The sequence below is a fragment of the Rhipicephalus sanguineus genome, chromosome 4 (genome assembly GCF_013339695.2).
Source record: "Rhipicephalus sanguineus isolate Rsan-2018 chromosome 4, BIME_Rsan_1.4, whole genome shotgun sequence".
NCBI lineage: Eukaryota > Metazoa > Arthropoda > Arachnida > Ixodida > Ixodidae > Rhipicephalus > Rhipicephalus sanguineus.
Window position 1 is genome coordinate 105,189,330 of NC_051179.1, and position 20,774 is coordinate 105,210,103.

At 45.8% G+C, this 20,774-nt stretch overlaps 1 protein-coding gene across 1 annotated transcript in view; it reads left to right on the forward strand.

Annotated features, from left to right (window-relative positions):
* LOC119390514 (lissencephaly-1 homolog) overlaps positions 1 to 20,774 on the forward strand; it is a 59,068-nt gene that overhangs the window by 11,469 nt on the left and 26,825 nt on the right. Inside the window, exons 3-9 of the mRNA XM_037658129.2 lie at positions 195 to 273; positions 3,720 to 3,794; positions 8,094 to 8,300; positions 9,527 to 9,623; positions 13,100 to 13,171; positions 14,003 to 14,105; positions 15,480 to 15,576. Coding sequence (XP_037514057.1) covers positions 195 to 273; positions 3,720 to 3,794; positions 8,094 to 8,300; positions 9,527 to 9,623; positions 13,100 to 13,171; positions 14,003 to 14,105; positions 15,480 to 15,576 — 730 coding nt within the window. The remainder of the gene's footprint in view (positions 1 to 194; positions 274 to 3,719; positions 3,795 to 8,093; positions 8,301 to 9,526; positions 9,624 to 13,099; positions 13,172 to 14,002; positions 14,106 to 15,479; positions 15,577 to 20,774) is intronic.

Consider the following 20,774-nt stretch of genomic DNA (forward strand, 5'->3'; position numbering starts at 1 on the left):
AAGACAAATCATCTTGTCAGAACGTCTCCAGCTTCGCTCCCTGTTCAGTGATTTCTTGTCCCATCAAGCTTTCAACATGCCATGAACTTGTCTCCTTTGATTGTTGACGTTACTTAGTAGCTGGTGTGCCAAAAAGCGTGCGAAACGGTTAGTATAGTGGTCATCCCTCAAAACTTTTTTCTTTGTGTGTGCAGCAACAAGGCGATTGCCGATTACATGGCATCAAATGGGTTCATGGAAGCTCTTGAAGCCTTCAAGAAGGAGACAGACATGGTGAGAGAAGCCTACCTCTGGCATCATCTTCAAATGCGAAAGCCAGTGGGGAATGACGTTGGTCTTACATTGACAAAGATAAGATAACGAGGTTGTAGAAGAAATGCAATGCTGTTTTTCAGCGATCTTGTTTTGTTCTCCGAGCCGAGGCTGAACTTGAAGGAAACCTTTAAACAGGCTCTGGACAGTGCCATCGGGAACATATATTCAAATGCTGCCATGTCAACTTTGGGGTGTACCCACGGTGTTAGAATAGTTAGGTGGAGCGACGGCGTATTGGAATGAGGAGAAATCGGGGACCTCTTTCCCTTTCTTGCCGAAAGGGGGGGGAGGCGCGCGCGGGACGGTGGCCACCTGGCTATACCCAGCACAAACTTGACGCTTCTAACATTCGGTGTTTTAGCGTGTTTAGCAATATCGCAAGGCCCTGTGAGGATTGTGTGGTGTTGTAATATCATATACATAAGTTAGATATAAAGACTTAGTAGTGTTTTATGCATGACGGTTCGGCATGCGGCGTGAAGCTCATGCCGAACCTTCGGCCTCGGCAACACCGTGGCCTAGGCGATCGTGCCCGCATTTGTCTACAAATGTAAATCTACAGTTGCGTGATGCGTGTTGAATTCACCCTTCATTTACTCTCGAAAGATTAATGTATTTGCGGTCAGCATCATATAAAAAGCAGGTGTCACGTTAAGGGGAATTTCGCATATGAGATCAGGTGAGCCTTCAGAATCTTTTACTACGAAACGCTTATTTGCAAATTCCGTAAACATTTGCGAGAAGACGGATGCTTTGATGTAATGGAATAAAATAACTCTATTTAGGTCTTTCGGGGCGTGCACTAGCAGGTGACGCGCCGCTCCCACGTCGGAAAATACAGGATTCAAAGAAAATGCAATGAAGTGGGCGACAGCTTGTGGCCGATGACTACGAAGCCGCTCTTTGACATATTCAAAATAAATAGACTGCAAGATATATACGTTGTGGTGCGCCAAGAATTTTATCACAGTATTGGCACGATCTACGAATTTTACATATTTTTGCCTGAAAACGCTGCTTTAGCTTGAGTATTGTATGGTGCGGCTAAATGATACGAAAGAATGTTTCCTCACAAGAACGTTTCGTTTTAAATAGCGCTTCCCATGATTTGGTGACAAATCGCGCATCAAAATGTTTTTCACAAACAAAATTTGTTTGCAACTCGCGATTTTTCCGTGGAATAGCAGTGGCCACATTTTCAAGCGGTCACTATCCTTCGGAAAATTTTCTCCGCGCACGATTTGTAGCCCGAGATGCATCGCAGCAAAGAGCACTTCTTGCCCATCTGGACAATATAAGTTGTGTAAATAAAGACACGATGAACAAGGATAAGCTATTTCAAATAGGCTAGCATTTAGGCGGCAGGCGTTTCGACTGGCGAACGTATGTGCACGAATGGGGCCTTGTCTGGTTTGGCGTGTTAGTTTTAACAGGTCAGACAGTGACGTCACGGAATATGGTGTCACTCTCAATTCCTGTCATTCCCGAAATAAGAAACTGGAAAGAAAATGGTTAGGACGCTGAAAAGGAAACGGGCACGACCATTTCACGTTTGTGCACCCAGAGCAGGGCACAAAGTTCTACTTCTGCTACTGCAACAAACAGCATGTCTGTGACGAATAACGAGAGGCAGAATCAGAATGGCACATGGTGATTCATGATGGATTGGTCGGTAAACGGATGTTAACGTTCGCTACCACGCGCCAGCCAGCACGTGTAAACGTTGCAAAGGCAGCTGAACAACTAACACCGTGGGTGGCTGCTTTAATCCATGCGATATGGTGCATGCACAACGACAACCCATGAAAGGAATTTCTAACCTACCATTGTCAAATGTGTTGCTTTCTTCTTACAAGCATCATATAGAGAGACGTCACCCCCCCCCCCTCATCCCCGCTTTCTTTTTCAGGGAATACCTTTTTCTTTTTGACTAACCCAGTTCGGGTCCGCCACGGTGGACCAGTGGCTAAGGTGCTCGGCTGCTGACCCGAAGGTCGCGGGCACGGTGTTCCGTTGTCGCGGTTTTGATTCCGGCCGCGGCGGTCGCATTTCGGTAGAGGCGAAATGGTAGAGGCCTGTGCGATGTCAGTGCACGTTAAAGAACACCAGATGGTCGAAATTTCCGGAGCCCTCCACTACGGCGTCTCTCATAATCATATCGTGGTTTTGGGACGTAAAACACCAGATGTTATTATTAACCCAGTTTGTCGCGGCGGCCTCAACCAATTTGCCACAATGGCCTTATTTGTGCACGAGCTAAAATATTTTTGAAATTCGTGTTCACCTGTAAACTCATTATCGCTGTTCGCAGAAGCTATATTTCCTATCTATTTCCATATGTTGGCTACCGCCACTGAATTTCTTGATGTTGTGCATTTACTTTCAAATCAGATATGCGCGGTTACCCTGATAAAAAACGAACGGCCGGCAGTTGAAGAGTTGTCGCAAATGCAGCTTTGTAAGTGACGCGCCCCCCGTTGAAGCGGCTGACCTGAAGCCTCGATACACCCAGCGCAGCCTGTCCGAAAAAACGCGAAACGCGTCCCCATGTTCGGCGAGGAGGCCGCGTGGCGGAGGCGGAACGTCGGTACACCTAACCTATTCTAACATCGTGGGTGTACCTAAAGAGGGTACAAGTCAAAATTGATGGTATGGCAGGATTTTGCCGGATTGGATAGTAAACTGATGTCACAAGAAAAGAAGAAAATTTGGCTAATAAAGGGCTGCATGCAGAATACCTGAGGAAAACTGTGACCAGGTTTACATCAGCAAAAGGGGCAATTTCAAAAATTGCCTGGAACAGCATGTGGGTTTTCATGATGAAGAATGTAGCTTCCATGGCACTTGTTTCGCATGTGGCAGCCTCTTGTAATCGTGTTGCCTGTCACAATGCTTCCATTGTTGCAAAGGAGAGGAACTGAATTTCACGGCAGTATTTCAAGTTCTTTGCTATCTAGACTGCAGCGATAGCGCTCTTCCGCATGCATACTTGAGGAGCCTAGGTGTACTAAACCATATTTAAGCTGCCCTTTTTCAACGGTTTTCAACGGTTGGCCAAATCATCTTGGGATGCGAGACTAACTTCTGTATTCACTTCCTGGTGCTTAACATTTATGACAGCAGTGTTAAGAGGGTGTATCTCAGTAAAGGAAACTTCTTCAGTTGAACATATTTTCGAGTTCTTTAGGTTTAGTTGAGTAAGGTTCTGCCTCCTATAATTTGTATATGAAGCTAGCCAGAGCTACTCTATCCTTTTCTAAGGTGGCATTATGTAAGGTAAGCAGAGCAGCATTATTTATTAACGCGTGCCAAGGGGGGAGGAGATGTGTGCTATACTATTGATGTTTTTAGTTTTAACTGTTTGCTCATCCATTTTCTTTTTCTCTCTCCCCCCTGCTGTACAGCCTGGTGACATAGACAAGAAGTACGCTGGCCTTCTTGAGAAGAAATGGACGTCTGTAATCAGGTTGCAAAAGAAGGTAGGTGTTGTCCTTTGTTCTTTAGCATTACCCACCATGGTAGTCTAGTGGTTAAGGTGCTCGAGTGCTGACCCGCAGTTTGCGGGATCGAATCCCGGTCGTGGTGGCTGCATTTTTGATGGAGGCGAAAATGCTAGTGGCCCGTGTACTTAGATTTAGGTGCGCATTAAAGGGCCCCTAAACCACCAGAGGTCGAAATTTAGTTGTGGTGGGGAAGTTGTGCACGAGTCTGCAACGAACACGTAGCCGTGAAAATTTTTCGAAACGGTGTTGTAATAGTGGGGTTAGACGCGTTTGATGATTGAAACGTGGCTACCGATCCTTTTGCTCTTTCCTTTGCTACCCTCCGCTCGTCGGCTGGTCTCCTCTCCCAGAGCCGCTTTGCCCTCCTCGCCGAATGTCCCTTCCAATCTCGCGTGACATACCGTCATCGCTGACGCGCTCTTCGAAACAGCGTGCACTTCCGTTCGGTCACCGCGACCGCGACTCTGTCAACTCCGTGCTTCTCGGCTCCCACGAATCGAGCCGGTATGGACCCTGTGTTGCGCGCACGCCTTCAAAGGTTCTCCAACATGGTAGAAAACCGGAGCCAAACTCCTGCAGCAGGCGTGGGTCGTAACAGTGGCCGTAGCCGGGGGGGGGGGGTCAAGGGGCACACCGGCCCCTTGACCCCCCCCCCCCCCCCCCCGAAATTTTTTTCTGCCATGTGTTACAGAGATGAAACTCGACCACACTTACCTGCCCAGACCCCTCATCAGATCAAGGCCATGCCCCCCCCCCGAAAAAAATTTCTGCCTATACTCGCGGACAACTTTCTTTTCTTGGCAATGAAGGGAAGGCTAGATAGAGAGCCGAACAACGGGTGTGCTACCGCTGAAGATTATAGTCCCACAATTGCGTCCATGTTTCCTGCGTGAGAATAAAAAAAAGCAATGTTACTTTATTTTTTTACGGGGTGCTGTGTGAAAAGAGGGTCAGCACGCACCAAGGAGATATTTATATTTGTTTTGTTTTACGCAGTGTCATTTCGCGTTTTTGCACCTCTGAAAACGTCGCACCTTTTACGTGCACCTCACAGTCAAAATGGCGTCTGCGTCTTAAAGGGACACTAAAGGCAAATAACAATTTATGTCGGAGAGAAAGCCCAATGTATGACAACTTCTAAAACGGCAATATTATCAACAGCAGTGCCCTACTACCGAGAAATTAAGCTAAATGTATCACATGATGAGCGCCACGAGTGGGACATTTTCGAAGTGATCCCGATGACGTACGGAAGTCGGCCTACAATAAATCACTAGTAATCAAACTAGCAGCAGTAAAAAAAAAGAACGTTTCGAGCATCGAAAGACGTAATAAAATGCTGTTTGTTCGTTTCCGCTTGATTCATGGAAAACAAAACCTCCGTGGCGTTGCCATGGGGAACGGCGCGCGTGGTTCAAAGGTTCCGTTTTCGCCGAACTGCGCCTCGCCCGTCTCAGTGGTAGTTTCGGGATCGCGTACTGCCGTGCGTGTTTTGCGCGCTCGTGAAAGTCGCTCTGAGAGAAAGTTCGACAAAATGCCGCATGCGTGTGATATTGCCGGATGCCCGAATGGTGCACAACGCCAGTGCTGCAGCAAGGAAACCGGTGTGTCTTTTCACTGGGTGCCGCGGAATGAACCCTTACGCTCGAAGTGGCTTAGTGTCATGCCATCGCGCCAGTGTGCTAAACTGTCAAAACCTCTGTGTGTGTGCTCGCTGCCCTTTCGCACTGAGGATTACGAGATCAACCGCAACTTGGTGAAGGCTTTGAATGTGCCCATCCGAGCAAGTCTATGCCGCAGCGCCGTTGTTGCTACTGTGGGTCCCGCTACTTCCGCTCGGCTGCTACTAGTGTCGGCGGCCGCGCAGTAAAAGCGGGCAACGTTGGGCACGGCAGCAGTGACGTATGAAAGTCGTATTTTCAGGCGGGAGATTTGAAGCGCGCTAACGCGATGCGGACCACTAAAAACGTGATTTTATTTTAAAATAAGCACTTCCTTGGCACAAAAGCAGCACTACGAGGTTTCTGGACCGCTATTTCAACAATCAACGTCGACTTAATATTTGCCTTTAGTGTCCCTTTAAGGTGAGCGCTCGTCACCCTCCAGCTTTTCCGACAATTCGTCGAGGGTGGTTGTGACGAATTTCACTAACAAATGGCTGTCTAAGCCTCTGACGGCCGCTCAAATAATCATATGGCTGTCACAGGAGATATGAAAGGTTCACAAACCAAAACTAAGTTCGAAACGCGCGCCGAACTGGACTACTTCGCGGAACAGTACATGTGCAGTAGCTCCGCCTCTGTAGCCTTTCCTTCATTGCCAAGAAAAGTTGTCCGCGAGTATACGCCACTGGGTCGTAATTGTAGTCTTCAGCAGCGAAGTGGCGCCTGCAAACCCGTACGACACTGTTGCGCTTTGATTGTGCCGTAACTCCGATGCGCTCAAGCCAGGCATTTTCGCAAGGTGACATCACGAGGTAACGTGTCGTGTCTTTTCATTTTTCCAGTTGGCGCATTTGCAGCCAAGCGCCGCGCACTGATGCGTGAAAGCCATCACAAAACACTGTCGGATTCAGTCCGCGCACCTTATCAGACCGCTAGGTGTGACTGTGCTGGTACGCTAGCGATTTGGCAGTTGCATTATGGCCCGCTCACGCTAGTGGCATGGCAGCTCGCCATTTGCCATTCGAAGAATAGGTCCGAGAGATCTATTTTCACGTCGTTCTCCGGCTGCCGCAGAGCGACGTGGCCAATCAGCAAAGGAGGAGCCACATCGGCGCGCCACGTTGTCTGTGTCTGCCGCAGACGCTTCGAGCTGCTTGCTTCTTGCTCTGCAATTTTCACGCTAGAAGTGCGGATGTCTTCCGTGTCATTGCCAGGCATGGTTCTAGCAGTCAGTGAAACGTTTTAGTCTGTCTGGTATTAAAAAAAAGCATAGCGTAAAACCAAATAACGTGTCCCCAAGCTGGCACCAGGTCAGGTGGCGCCAGCTATAGAGGATTAGAAACAACTAACAAATGCATAATCTATGTCCTCCGAACATTCGGAAGCGTCCATCTCGACTCGCTAAGCCTACAGCATCGATTATGGCTCTCAAAAACGGGGCTGAATCGGCACAAATACTTTGCTGTCGAAGCTTAAGGACATGAATCTAGAGAAAATAGAAGCATCAGTTCAGAGCTCACAAGCTACAGAGCACACGGTGACCACTTGATAGATCCGAGTGGACAACAGCTTTTGGCAGTGCGGCCATGTTTTTTGGAGGCGCGAATGCCTCACCGGCGAAGCTTGCCATGCATGTTCGACAGCTCTCACACATGCGGCGACGGCCGACGTTCTGTGGCACTGCGCCATTGCGGCAGGCTTGCCACTAGCGTAAGTGGGCCATTACGGGCCGCAGTTGCCGATTCGCAAGCGCGCACACGCGGGCAACATGACGAAGGAGCAGCAAAGCGCGGGCAGCTGCTTGCAGACTAACCAGAGGTCATAGGTTCTTGTTCGACCAATCACAGCATTGCCTGCATAGCGCATCACAAATTGAACACACGACTTCACACACGTCACTAGGCAGACCGGAAAGGCCCGGAGAGAAGAAATTGTTTCTTGGAATTTGTGGTGCGCCCGCGGCTTGTAACACTGCCACATGTGGCATCGTTGATCGTGACGGCATTATGCACACGATGCGCGTTTACTTGAAATGTTTGAAAAAAATATCTGAGGTGGTTTAGGGGCCCTTTAAAGAACCCCAGGTGGTCAAAATTTCCGGAGCCCTCCACTATGCCATCTGTCACATTGTGGTTTTGGGATGTTAAACACCAACAATTGTGATTCTTTAGCATTAGTGTTGGAAGAAGTACTTTTTTCCACGGTTGGCAATTGTGTGACTGCTTTGATGGATTTATTTCGGTCAACTTGAATGTGGGGCCATGTTTGGAACTAGTGATGACTGATGAAAGGACCTTTTGACATGGGAAAGGGGTCACTAACTGCAGTGCCTTATGTTTTTTTTTGTTTCTGAACTTCTTGCAAAGGCCATCAGGATGCTCACAATGGTTGCCAGCAGGCATTATTAGTGGCTATCAATATCATCTGGGAGGTAGCCTGAAGCAGCTGTTGCTGTAAAAGCCAGGCCGTATGAACTGTTCAAGTTCATTATTTATGCAACTGCCGATGTGTGTGCCTGTAAAGAAACCGTACTTTCCTCTTGCTTTTCTCTCGTATGGAATAGCTACTGCAGTAATTCTTTTCTGAGAGTTCTTGTCGCTGTGCCGCGCAGGTGATGGACCTGGAGAGTCGACTCGCAGAGGCCGAGAAAGAGTACATTTCGGGCGCACCCACCCGGGAGAAGCGATCCCCGACAGAGTGGATTCCCAGGCCTCCCGAGCGGCATGCACTCACGGGACACCGGTCACCGGTCACCCGGGTGGCCTTCCACCCCGTGTACAGCGTGGTCGTCTCCGCCTCCGAAGACGCCTCCATCAAGGTCGGCCCTCCCTGCCCCATTCGTGCCAATTTCAGATGGATGCTGTCACTGTGTGCCCCATTTCATGCATTTACTCGAGGGTAACCCTTTGTCGTGAGGAGGAAACTAGAGATTCAGAGTTTCTGTGCGTGTGCTGAACATAGTTTTTTGGAGATACAGGAGGGGTGTACAAAGGGTGGGCACACACACAAAGCACAAACTACAAATTGAGCTTCATAGTTGTAAAGATGGAACATAGGCCATAACTTTTGCGCACACAAAGCGCTAGATGCAGAGGTTGTTGGCACTAGTACTATCTGAAGGATAAGTGTACCTTAATGAAATAAAAGCACCTTAGTGAAGTATAACACAAATAGAAGTTATTCCCTCTATTGCAACACTAGTTTTTATGCAAAGATTTGTCAACCTCCCACAAAACAAGGAAGACCCCTATGCATCCAGTTTCAATGGAAGCCTTCAGTTTTGATGCTTTTGTTGTACATCCTGGCAACATGTGCACATACTATATCCAAATCATAATCCAGCCGAAGCCAAAACTTATGTTGTATGTGCACATACATCCAAATCATAATCCATGAGAAGCAAAAACTTCTTTGTTGCAGTTGTTTGGGCATGCCTCCAGCATCTGCCAATTGTACTGGTGGTTGTAGTGCGCAACGTTGATTTTGACCAGGAAATTGTGTTCCCTCTAAGCAAAAGGTTACAAAGTACCTTTGTCATAACGAAGCTATTGCAGTGCAAATGAGACGCCGAGGGCATAATAGTATATCCAGACACCATGGGCACTTCATGGCATCCAATATTCTGTTCTTGTGATTTATTTTACTTGCAGTGTGATAAGTTCAAATTTCAACCAAGCCCAAGAACAAGTTATTTTGTTAAAGAGTATATTGCTGCCCTTGCTAAGTTAATTTTTTTTCTATCTTTATATATCTTGTGTGGCCTTCACTCTGTCCTAGACTTGCAACAGCTGGCTCGTTAGAAATTTTATGCCCACAATACATGTCACTGGACACTGGTTGCATAAATAGCACCAGTAGTCATTTCTTGCTTTGACATTTGACTGTGGTTTTAGTACGCTACTCTTGGGGCAGAACCAAGAGCAGTGTACTGAAACTGTTCATGCTTTTTGTTGCTGCCTCCCGATGTTTCTGAAATTTCTGTGACGAGCTGATGTACTACACTCGCAGTGTTTGACCTTTCCTTTCTCACCTGGTCACTTATAGGTTTGGGATTACGAGACAGGAGACTTCGAACGAACGCTAAAGGGCCACACTGACTCCGTGCAAGACTTAGGGTTCGACCACACCGGGAAGTTTCTAGGTAGGATCAAGAACTGACCTTTCTTGCGCACTGCAAAGTTTTTTGCCATGCAAGTGTACGACTTGTTGCTGTGGTCCGCCTCGGTGGCGCAGTGGTTACTGTGCTGGGCTGCTGACCAGAATGTTGCGGGTTCGATCCCAGCAGCAGCAGCCTCATTTCAATAGAGGGGAGTGCTAGAGGCCCGTGCGATGTCGGTGCACGTTAAAGAACACCAGTTTGTAAAATTTCTCAGTACGGCGTCCTCTCATAATATGGTTTTGGCACGCAAAACCCTAGATATCATTGACTTGTTGTTGTGAAGCAACCCGTGCTCTGATGGGCATAGACACCATTGTTACCGGCGCAGACGTTAAAGCAACCACTTCTGAAAGGACATTATCATGGAATACGAACCCTTTGAAAGGTAAAAGAGCGAAGCAGAATAGGGCTTTACTCTGTATTTGAGGGTTCCCCAAGGGTAAGCCTCAATAACAGAATGCAGTATGAAAAGATGATGCTCTCTAATGAGTTGCTCTTGTTTCGTCAAATTTTTCTACGCTGAGACAACCGGTTTGCAGAACGTCCTTGCAGCAAGGCTGAAAGGATGCCTCTGGAGCCTCAGCATTTCGTTACTGATCCCCACTTTGCTGATTGTTATGCAATTCTGTTCTTAAGTGCCGTAGTGCAGTTGTAGCACGTCTTGCATTCTTGCACTACATATTTGTCAAACATGCCGAAAGCCCTTTCTATGCTACAGAAGGTTAAGGAAATTGTGGTTAAGAAGGTTGTGGAAATTGGTTAAGGAAATTGTGAGGCCAAATTTCTTCGAAAATCCCAGAGATTTTTGAAGAAATTTGGCCTCATGACAATTTTTTAGGCCTATTCTGGCACAGATTCGAGTGATGAATATCCTTGTCAGCGTTAGAGAACTGTTTAGTCCTATTGGTACAGAGATATTATTTGCGATTTATTACTGCTTTCCCATAGTGTAGGCCACATTAAAATGAGAAAAATAGTTGACCTTAGATATCTTAGCGTAACGGAATGCCAACACAATGAAGTCAAGCATAAACAGGACTCTGTGCCTCCTGGTGTTAGTGTTCCTTTGTACTTGACATGTACAAGGTCAGTTATCACTAACTAGTCTAAATTTCTGCATTGAAAAGGAAAATAGATGCCAATACTGTTGTACGTTTTCTTTATTTGATGCCAGTGGGAAAGAAAAAGTCGCATTTGATACGAAAATAACTTCGTTATATCCGAAAATTCGTTATAAGGGTATACACGTACTAGTGGTACGAAAGTAGTGATAGTGATACCACCACTGTATCTGACAAAGCTATTCTTCATTTATTGATAATTTGTTATATTCGTGTTCTTTAAGTGGAGTTTTGAGGGTACCCCATATAGGATTATCTCTGAAGATGAGGCATGAAAGTTGGATCATTATTATGAACTTGGGAGTACAAAATACAGCACTTCCACAGTTATAGTATCTTGTCAGGGTTTATGCACTATCTCAATTTCTCGAGTAGCTAGGTCACGCCGCTAACTCTTAATTGTGCTCCATCTTTATCATGAAATACTTGCGATGCATGCTCAGTAGTATGTGAGCTTTTCAAAATTCATTTCACAGAATCAAACAGAGATAGGGGGAGCTTGTACAGGATATGTGGTAAAGGATGAAGCCTAAAGGATGAATGTAAAGGATGAGGAGTGGAAGATGCCACAGTTGCCTTCTGCTGTCCTAGTGAGTGAGCTGCACGGGTGGACCGCAATCCAGAAATAGAAGTGCAGGTCGGGGAGAAGACTTATCAGCTGTTTCTCGTTTCCTCACATGTGTTTGTCATTCCCCTGTTTACACAGCTGGGAAGAGGGGGTCGTTGGGTTGCCTTGGCCTTATCTGCCAGCCTTTCTTTGCACAGATGTATATGGTTCTTCCTTATAGCGTGCACTTTGGGAGCTCTTTGATAAGTACGTGCTGTGAAGGGAAAGCGTGTGGTTACTACTGCTGTTTGCTGAATGCAATAAAAAAAGTATATCAATGGTTTTGGAGTGTACATAACCTATTCGGGTGTAAGTAACGATAGCCTGTTGACGAATGCATCAAATTTTCAACAATTTAGCATAAGGCACTGGACACCTTTGTTGCAAGAAAATCGAGGTGAAACGATGCAGCTTTGGGCATGTTCAACTGAAGCATGATAATTATGTAATATTTAAATTCAGAAATCCTTTTATTCTGCAGTCAATCCTAATTCATAAAAGTAATTGAATTACCGATTCAAATTACACACAAAAGCTGTTGAGGTCGAATTGGCGTGGCACTTTAGTTTGACTGTTCTTTGCCAGGGAGAAATAAGGCATCTATATCACGCTGCATGTCATGTTAATTTATGACCCCCCCCCTTTCTCTCAGCGCAAGGGGTCCCCGAATGTCCATGGTTGAAAACTGCTGGTTTATGTGCATACTACACTGTGCATAAAGAGAATGTAAATTTGACTGTGATTCATGACACAGCCTAATTACTGTAGTTATTTTCACGTCCTATTACAAATGAAGGCTGACCTAGCTGGTCTTCTCATCGCTTTTGATAACAAAATGAACACTTGTCACAATCTTTTGTTGGCTTACCACGTAGAATCGCTGGAACATCACTTTGACACAAATGCTTGCTTGCTCCGAGAACCACTGATGTGCCGTGAAAAATGTTCCTTCATTGCTTTTGTGGGGAGTAGAATCGTACTAATCGACAGAGAATGAAGCCACAGAAAGCACAAAGGAATGTCATTCTTGTGTTCACTTGAAAAACACTAATAATCGTGTTAAAAAACTTGCCATACCCCCTACATTAAAGGACCCCTGACAGCGAAATTTTTGTTGGTGACTTTTTTGCTGTAATTTGTAGCTTTGTGTCTGGTAATCTCTAAATTAAATCGTAAATGCTCTAGCGTATCGTACAACTAATTCTAGCGTAGTTAATTGTGACCATTTTAGCATCACTTCAAAACGCCCGCGTAAAAACCACAAGAAACCGGCGCCCCATGCGGGGGAGCGTCAAAGACCACGTGCACTCAAGCTGTGGTGACGTTGAGAGCGCGGTTTTCAAATCGGGGCCCCGTGCGCGGTAGAGCAGCCCGACAACAGAGCCAGAGGGGTGCGGAACAATAGGCCTCGCCGGGTGCCAGTCGTCGTATTGTGCACGTGCGCCCCGCAAACTTTCTGTGACGTCCACAATACTAGCTTTACTCGTGGAACGTCACACGGGGCCTCTATCTACGTCGTACCAGGATGTCGCAAGGTGCAGCCAACTCAAGTGAGCACTCACGCTTACTTTAAAACCAAATTAAGATATCTTAAAGGCAACGTTCGTCACTAATAATCGGTCAGATGCGCCCCCGTATACAGGAAAGTCAAACAACACAAAGATCTCGAGGTTTCAATTTTGGTGTCAGTGGTCCTTTAATATTCTTTCTTCTTTTTTTCTTTTTTGCAGTGTCTTGTTCAGCAGACATGACCATCAAATTGTGGGATTTCCAGACGTATGAGTGTATTCGTACGATGCACGGTGAGTTCTTTTTGTTTTTGTTATTGAGTGTTGTTCGAAAGGCTACTCTGCGTGCACAAACATCAAGCATTTGCCTCTCTCATTTGTTCGATTTTCGCTGCTTTTACTCCCGCGGGCGTAATTGGTAGCTGTGTCATGCTGACAAAGATAAAATTAAAAAACATCTTCTTGACTAATTGTAGTGGGGAACACACGTGGCCCATGAAGGGAGTGTATTGCTTTTTTCATTAGTATGCCTTAGCATAGAAGGATGAATGGTTGTCTTGCTGCACGCCTACTACGGCGTGTGCAGATGCTGTATAGGTGCTCTTGCTCGGGCACACATTGCAGAAAGTAATTCCACACAACTCTCAGCCTTTCAGGCATTCGAGTGTGCTAGCATGTCTTTTTCAGCAAGGCATCGTAAGTTCCTTATTCTGGTATATTTAAGAGTGGTTTATGGTTGTGAAAAATACAGTACAGTGTTAAACAGAACCCGAAGGAACCAGGAAAATGTGTTCAGTTTAGCAGGAGTTTTAAGAGAGGAGCAGGGGTTCAGAATCCAAGTATGAAACCAATCATATTAGGGGCAGCTGTTCCGTTTAAGAGATGCCCGTTTACTCTGTTTAGGAGATTTTTGTTTACTCCGTTTAAGAGATGTCTATTTACTCCATTTAAAGAGATTTCCGTTTACTAAGAGACTACTGTATTTGTGGCTGTTGCTGTGCGGTTAAAGCAACCAAGCTTTGTTACTTTGTGATGTGATTTCTGCATGTTGGAATACAGAGGTTGTCACTTTTTCTGAACCAGCTATTGGTTGCCAAGTGTTTGCTTGTTGCTCCACTCTCTCAGGACACGACCACAACGTGTCGTCAGTGTCTTTCCTGCCGAGTGGCGACCACGTGGTGTCCTGCTCGAGAGACAAGACCATCAAGATGTGGGAGGTATCCACGGGGTGAGTGCCCTCATTGAGGACTGCCTCCTTTCTGCGAAAGTACACCCGTTCTTTCAGTGGTGTCCCTTTCAGTGGACCAAAGGGGCAGAGAAACTGCCCCTTTCGTCCTCTTCAATACCTTTACCTACACTGCCATTTATCTGTGCTCTGCTCTGTCAAATCGATTTAGATGAATCCGCACAGCATCCGAAAAAGTAATTTAATATGCACAGATGATTTGAAGACGGCTCGAAATCATCCAACAACCGGAATTCACGGAAGCGTCTCGTCTTTCTGGCCGCTGAGCGCCACATGCTCGGCATGGTTTGAAAGCTCAAAGTTCCGCCTTGCCTATCCCACCCTCCTCGCATTTAATGGCTTCATCGGAAAGTGGGCTAGGCTAAAAAATAAAATAAAAATAAAGACAGGTCTAACAATATTCGCGATATAGTATATGCGTGCCTCAGTTTGTGGCTACTGATGCTGCTTGCCTATTGGCCTGAGAAAAACAGCTGATCTGTTGTTTCTTTGTTGGCTAACTATGTGACAGAACCAGTGGCACACCGACACTAGTTTTGAGAAGTTCGGTAGGGGAACCGCGTAGCTGGCGTAGAGGTGTATTACGAGCCAGGCTTGTATGACAGGCTTCAGTGTGCAAACACAAACAGCTGAGATTATTCTGGAACTAATGTGGCCACCAGCGATAAGGCTTGAATGTTCAATGCCGCATGTATAAATGCAGACGCGCCTTGCTGCAGATCAGATTATCGATGGCCGACGCTCTGTTTTCCGCTATCAGTGTAAGCATGTATCGCTTGTAGTTTGACTTCTCGTTTACCGGGCACAGGTTCGCCTAAGTAAAAAGTTTAGTCGTGAACAAGCCGACTGCTGCCTTCTCTAACGTCGCCGCCACGTGACATCTGGTGGAGATGCAGGGTATTCTGCATTCATGGCGAAATGGTACAAAGCTAGGTGCCACCACACTGTTTTTTGCACTAGCCTTAACGCCAAACAATGAACTTGTGGCATCAGTGGCAGTAACCGCCACCGCTGCAATTATGAGCTCGCGGTGCGGTGGTTATGCGGAAAGAAAAAAAAATCCAATTTTCATGACAGAATTTGGGTGTGACCATTACGAGAGCGCAATCATTATGCAAGTAGATACGATAATTGCAATATTGTTTATTATTTCTGAGCTGATCTGGCTTCTGTTGTTCAAAAAAAAGTTTTATTATGTGTCTATAGAAATATGCTCCGAGCACTCGGTAGCCTAAAATTTTTGTCGTATTGAGGCACCTGACATGCTTATACATTTTACTGTACAATAATTTCTAAACTGTCTGTGTTTGCATTCTTTCGGTCTGCTAACCGAACATGTTTCTGTGGTGTGTGCAGGTACTGTGTCAAGACGTTCACAGGCCATCGAGAGTGGGTGCGCATGGTTAGAGTCAACTCCGATGGCTCCCTCTTGGCCAGCTGTTCTAATGACCAGGTCTGTCAAGCATTTGCCATCTTTTCATCTTCAATATTCGAATTCGCTTCGCACCCAAAATTTTGCTATTTGCACAGCTCTAAAAGGAACCTTATGCAACAAGAATGCTTAATTAACCATCACCTCAGAGTGTGTGTGATCTCTTCCTTGCCAGTAGTGCACAGGAATGGCAAAAGTAAGTCGCGTCTTTGAACGAGGATGCTGCGTCGCGAAGGGGTAAAGCTTACAGGTGAGCTGGTTCATCTAGTTGGTTTAACCTGTTGATTTGCAGGTTAGAATTGGGAGATTGACCAGTGTGAGGTATTTACCTTGCAGCCACACCTTTTCATAAAGGTGCGGGGTTCAGAACTCCCACTTCCCAACTCTACTGCTGCGCGTCGTTGCGTGTAGCCGCGTGCAAGCAGCGGCTCACTATTTACCTGCACTATCACATTCTTCCACACTATCACAATCCCACCCCAAACCCCACCTTTTTCACCGTGGCGTGCCGAGCTGGCCAGCACAGCTAGGTTTGGTCGGGGCATGGCCTCAGAGATTGGAGCAGCTAAGCCTAGTCAGTGTGGCCTTCGAGGTAGCGTCATAGTAATTTCAGAAGTCATGCCTAACTGCGTGGTGCAATGCCCAGCATACAGAGATTAGAAATGAATGTGATGGTGAGCTGTTGCTTAGAGGAAGTGGTGAGGAGTGGTTATGGGGCTTGACTGCTGACTAGTGACCTTTGGATCTAGAGTTAAGGGGAGACGCGGGTCGAAAAGTCGCGGTTTTCCGAAAAAAATCTGGGTTTTTTTTTTTCGGCTGTATTGTCATCCTTGGACTATAATCTTTTATTTCTGAAAATATCAAGCTCAAATTCGCACGAGAAATTATCTAAAAAGGCTTCCAAGTGAGAAGCGGTGATGCGAGAAATGCGCAAAAATCGTGAAAAAATGGTGTAGTTTGCGTCCTTCTGTTGCGAAAATGACGCGGTGCCCGCCATTTGCAATCCTGCCCGCATGCAGCGTAAAGCTGTCTTCTCCACAATACACCAGGGGTTATTCTCGTATCTTCACGCAGAATAAAGAAAAAACGAGAAAAACAACGCGTACGTCGAGCGTTTTGAATTTCGCGGCACGCAGCGCGAGGCCGCCATTGGACGGCGGCGCGCTCCACCCTCTCCTCCCTCCCATCTCCCCGGCAAAAGAACGAAGCATCAAACGCCGCGACCGAGTTGTTCTGCGTTTCTTCTGTATTTTCGTGCCATGGCAAGCCCTAAAAAGCGCAGTTCTGATGTTCGAAAGTTCAGGACTCGCCACAAGTATCGAGGGAAACGGCGTCGGACGCTTCCCAAAGCGACAGCGATGGACGATGCCCCCGACGCTCCGATATCGGATAGGCCTAACGCCGACACCGAACCCCGCGACAGTGGTTGTGAAATTGACGCTGCGGTGGAATTTATCAGTGCATCCCAAAAGAAGATTGGATTCTTTGAGAGTGAGCCTAGACTTGTAGGTGCTCCTACTGTCAACACGATGCTTTGCGAAATCGGCGCGCTCACGGCACTTGTGGCGGGTTCGGCATGCCACCCTTGCCGCGAACGGAAGCTCGGCGTCCGAGAGGCGGCTGGAAAGCGCAGACTTTCGGCATTCCTCGAACTGTGTTGTGAAAATTCCGATTGCCCCGAGTCTACACTTTCGTCCACGCACACGTGGAGGCGGATTGTGGCCCAATTTGATGTAAATAGTGTTTTTTCTGATAAATGCCAACGTTTCAAACTTTCAAACTTGTTTTTCTCATTTTCATTTTTTTCGACAATTTCACGTTTTGCGGGCAGCCTTTTATAAACTTATATTTATTGTATAGTAACGAAACTTGGCACACGTATTCTTCAAGACATGTAGAATGCAAATATCTACTTGAAATTGCAATATCTATCAGCATTACTTGTGAAAATATTCACTGTTTCAAAGGAGACTGAAAATAATCAGTTACAGAGTACAATTTTTTTTTATTAGTTCCATTATCTCTGTGGAATATCTGGATAGATATTAGCACTCTACAGTCTACAAAGAGTCTAATAAGATTCAACCCAATGATTTTACTGAAAGTTTAGTACATAAAAGAGTTCCCGCAAAAAGTGTAACATTTTTCTATTGTGTATAACATAACTCAACAACTGTAGCAGCTACATGGAAAGTAATGACATATTTGAAATCTGCATGAAAAACTATACATATAACAGAATTTTCAAGTCTCTATTGCAAAAAATTAAAAAAAAGTTGTTTCGAGGAGCGTCTCCCCTTAAGCACCATAACCACAAGACCACTGCAGCAGGTAAATGCCCGAAGGCATTGTCCAGTGAAGCGAAATCCCCGGTACAACTTTCCTCTGACAACCCTATCATGTTAAGCATCTTCAACTATCGGCTTAGCAATGCGATTGCTGTAAAACTGCTTTCACTGATTGAAATTGTGCAGTGTGCATTATAATGGCACTACACCACATGCACTGTTGAGCTGATAGCTTAAGCTCTGACCCGAAGGTCGCGGGATCGAATCTTGGCTGCGGCAGTCGCTTTTTCGATGGAGGCAAAAATGCTTGAGGCCTGTGTACAGTGGACTCTCGATAATTCAAACTCTGATAATTCAAACTTTCGGTTAATTCAAACAAATCTTAAATTTTTGGTTGGCCCACTATGTTTTCAACGTATTTTAAAGCTGCTTTGTTCAAACTGCCTCACTGCACAAATTCGGTTAATTCTAACTTTTTGCTTGTCCATGCCTGGAAATATCTGCTGCCTTTGTTGCTTCTAGCTGAACATTCGTGTTGTGTTACTAACAGGCGCAAATAAAGTTGATTGCCTGCCTACAAAATGGCGAAACTACCCAAACCTTGCGCACCAATAATCGCGTGCTGACAGTTGCTTTCTCTGCAGTACGCCATGTGAGAAAGCGTCCTAAGAATTGGAACAGGCTAGCAACTGTCGTGGGACACAACTCATTTTGTCCCTTAATTACGCACCCGTCTGCGGCTTGTATAATAACAAGTACCTGTATTATTGCTGATATCTAAAAATTTTACTGGCAATCATGCAGAGCTGTCTATGATGTTGCTGCAACACTGAGAAACAATGAACATTGCAGCATTAGTTGGTGTGTTGCCCCGAGTCATATTTATGAAAACTTCTGATAATGCAAATAAAATCTTGAGGTCCCCTCAAGTTTGAATTATTGAGTCTACTGTACAGTAGACTCCCGTTAAGAGGAACTCGAAGAGACCACGGTCATCTGTTCGTCTTATCAGGAGCTTGGATTATCAGAAGTGCCCCTCAAAAAGAGATGCTAACATGCCAGGTGCATCCAAATATGTTAATTGAAAACACTGAATGGAGTAGACTTACAATAGGGCCAAAAAGACAAGAAAAAGCATTTATTTGGCTCATCTAGATAAAAACTATGCCTTCAAGCAGAGTATTTACACGAATCTTACGAGCACCAGATTTCGCGTGTTCAAAAATAAAAATGCTCATGAAGATATTTGCTACCACGTTTTAATGATACACGCTCCTATGTTGACGATTAGAAAAAAAATTAAGAGAGAAGCATAATTTTCCTTTAAAGAATGTAAAATTTATTGTCCTGGCAGTTCCTTTTCTTCTGTGAGCCTGTTTTGCTGGCTCTAAGATCACTTCTGAATATGCCTCGGTCGCGTGCTGTTGCCTTGACAAAAACACTATACAGTAAAAGCTTGTTAATTCGACTCTCGTTAATTCGGAAAATCGGTTAATTCGGACACGTCATCTGGTCCCTGTAAATATACGCATCACTCTACGAGACTGGGCGCTCGTTATTTCGGACAGATTTGACCGCAAATCGGATAATTCGGCGACTTTCGGGCCGCTGGCAAGGCTCGAAAACGAAAAAAGAACAATTCGGAACAAAAGTGAAGCTCAAATGCAGCATCGCCATGGACATCAATTATCGACTTGGCTTGGATTGAGAGTGGTTGAACGCCTTTTTTTCGCGTGTGGGTTTTGTTGCTTTGTTCCCGTTGGTGTGCTGCATCGTTGATCGCCGATTTATCGAGGAACGTTTCAGTACGGCTGGTACGGCTCCTTTAGCTTGATCGTTGCTGGTGCTTTTGTGCTGACTTCTCGTGCGACCGCACTCTGCGCCGATGGCAACGCTGGCGAAGCGGCCCAAGTACGAGGCCAAGGACTTCACCACCAAAGTAGAAATTTTGCGTGCTCTGAATAACGGGCTCTCCCGACAAGAAGTGATGAAGAGTGATGAAAGGGGATCCTTCAATCGGCGGCAAGAAGCAAGGAACGAGTAACCGTACTTTATCTGCCAACGTGACGGGAACAGAGCGCTTGCCGCTTCTCGTTATCGGAAAGGTTCAAAAGCCACGCTGCTTTAAAGGGGTACTGACACGAATATTTTCAATTGTCGTTTTTTTGCGTCAAATGAAGGGTCAAGCCCTCAAGAGCCTAGAAAAGGTAATGCTAAGCGCAAGTGCGCCCTGAAAAAGTAATTACAGTATGTTTTTAAAAGCTAGTTTCGGTTCGTACTGTACCCTGACGTCACAACACGGGTATGAGCTTCTCGTCACGTGCTCGCACAATATATGATGTTTCCACGGCCACTCCGCACCGTGGCTCCGTTGGTGACGCACAAGCGGCCATTTTGGAAGTTTTGGTGACGCACAAGCGGCCATCTGGGAAGTTTTGGTACCTAACGTCATCACAACTAGCGAGACTGCTGCGTGATGTCACCAGAATTTGTACTGTAGCCTGATGTCAAGCTAGTATCGATGTCAGTAGGTGCGCCATGTAAAAATTGACTTTAATATCGAATTAAAATATCTTATCAGCATTTGCTGAGCTTCTCACTTGCTCAGAGCCATCTGTGTATAGAGGAGATTTGTATGGCAGAGTAAACTCGCCTTCGAAAAAAGGTGTCAGTACCCCTTTAAGAACATCAACAATCTTCCCGTGGATTACCGTGCCAACCGAAAAGCGTGGATGACGGGTGAAACTTTTGCGGTACTGCAGACATCATGCGAGCTGCTGAGCACCTTGAAGGGCTCAGAAAAATTGTGTCCGCGCGAATTTCTGCTCGAAAACAGACAAGCACCCGCGATTACTTTGTTAAGTAAAGGTATGTTGAAAAAACTCATGCATTTATTGTGTTTATTTCGACCATTCGATAATTCGGACATTC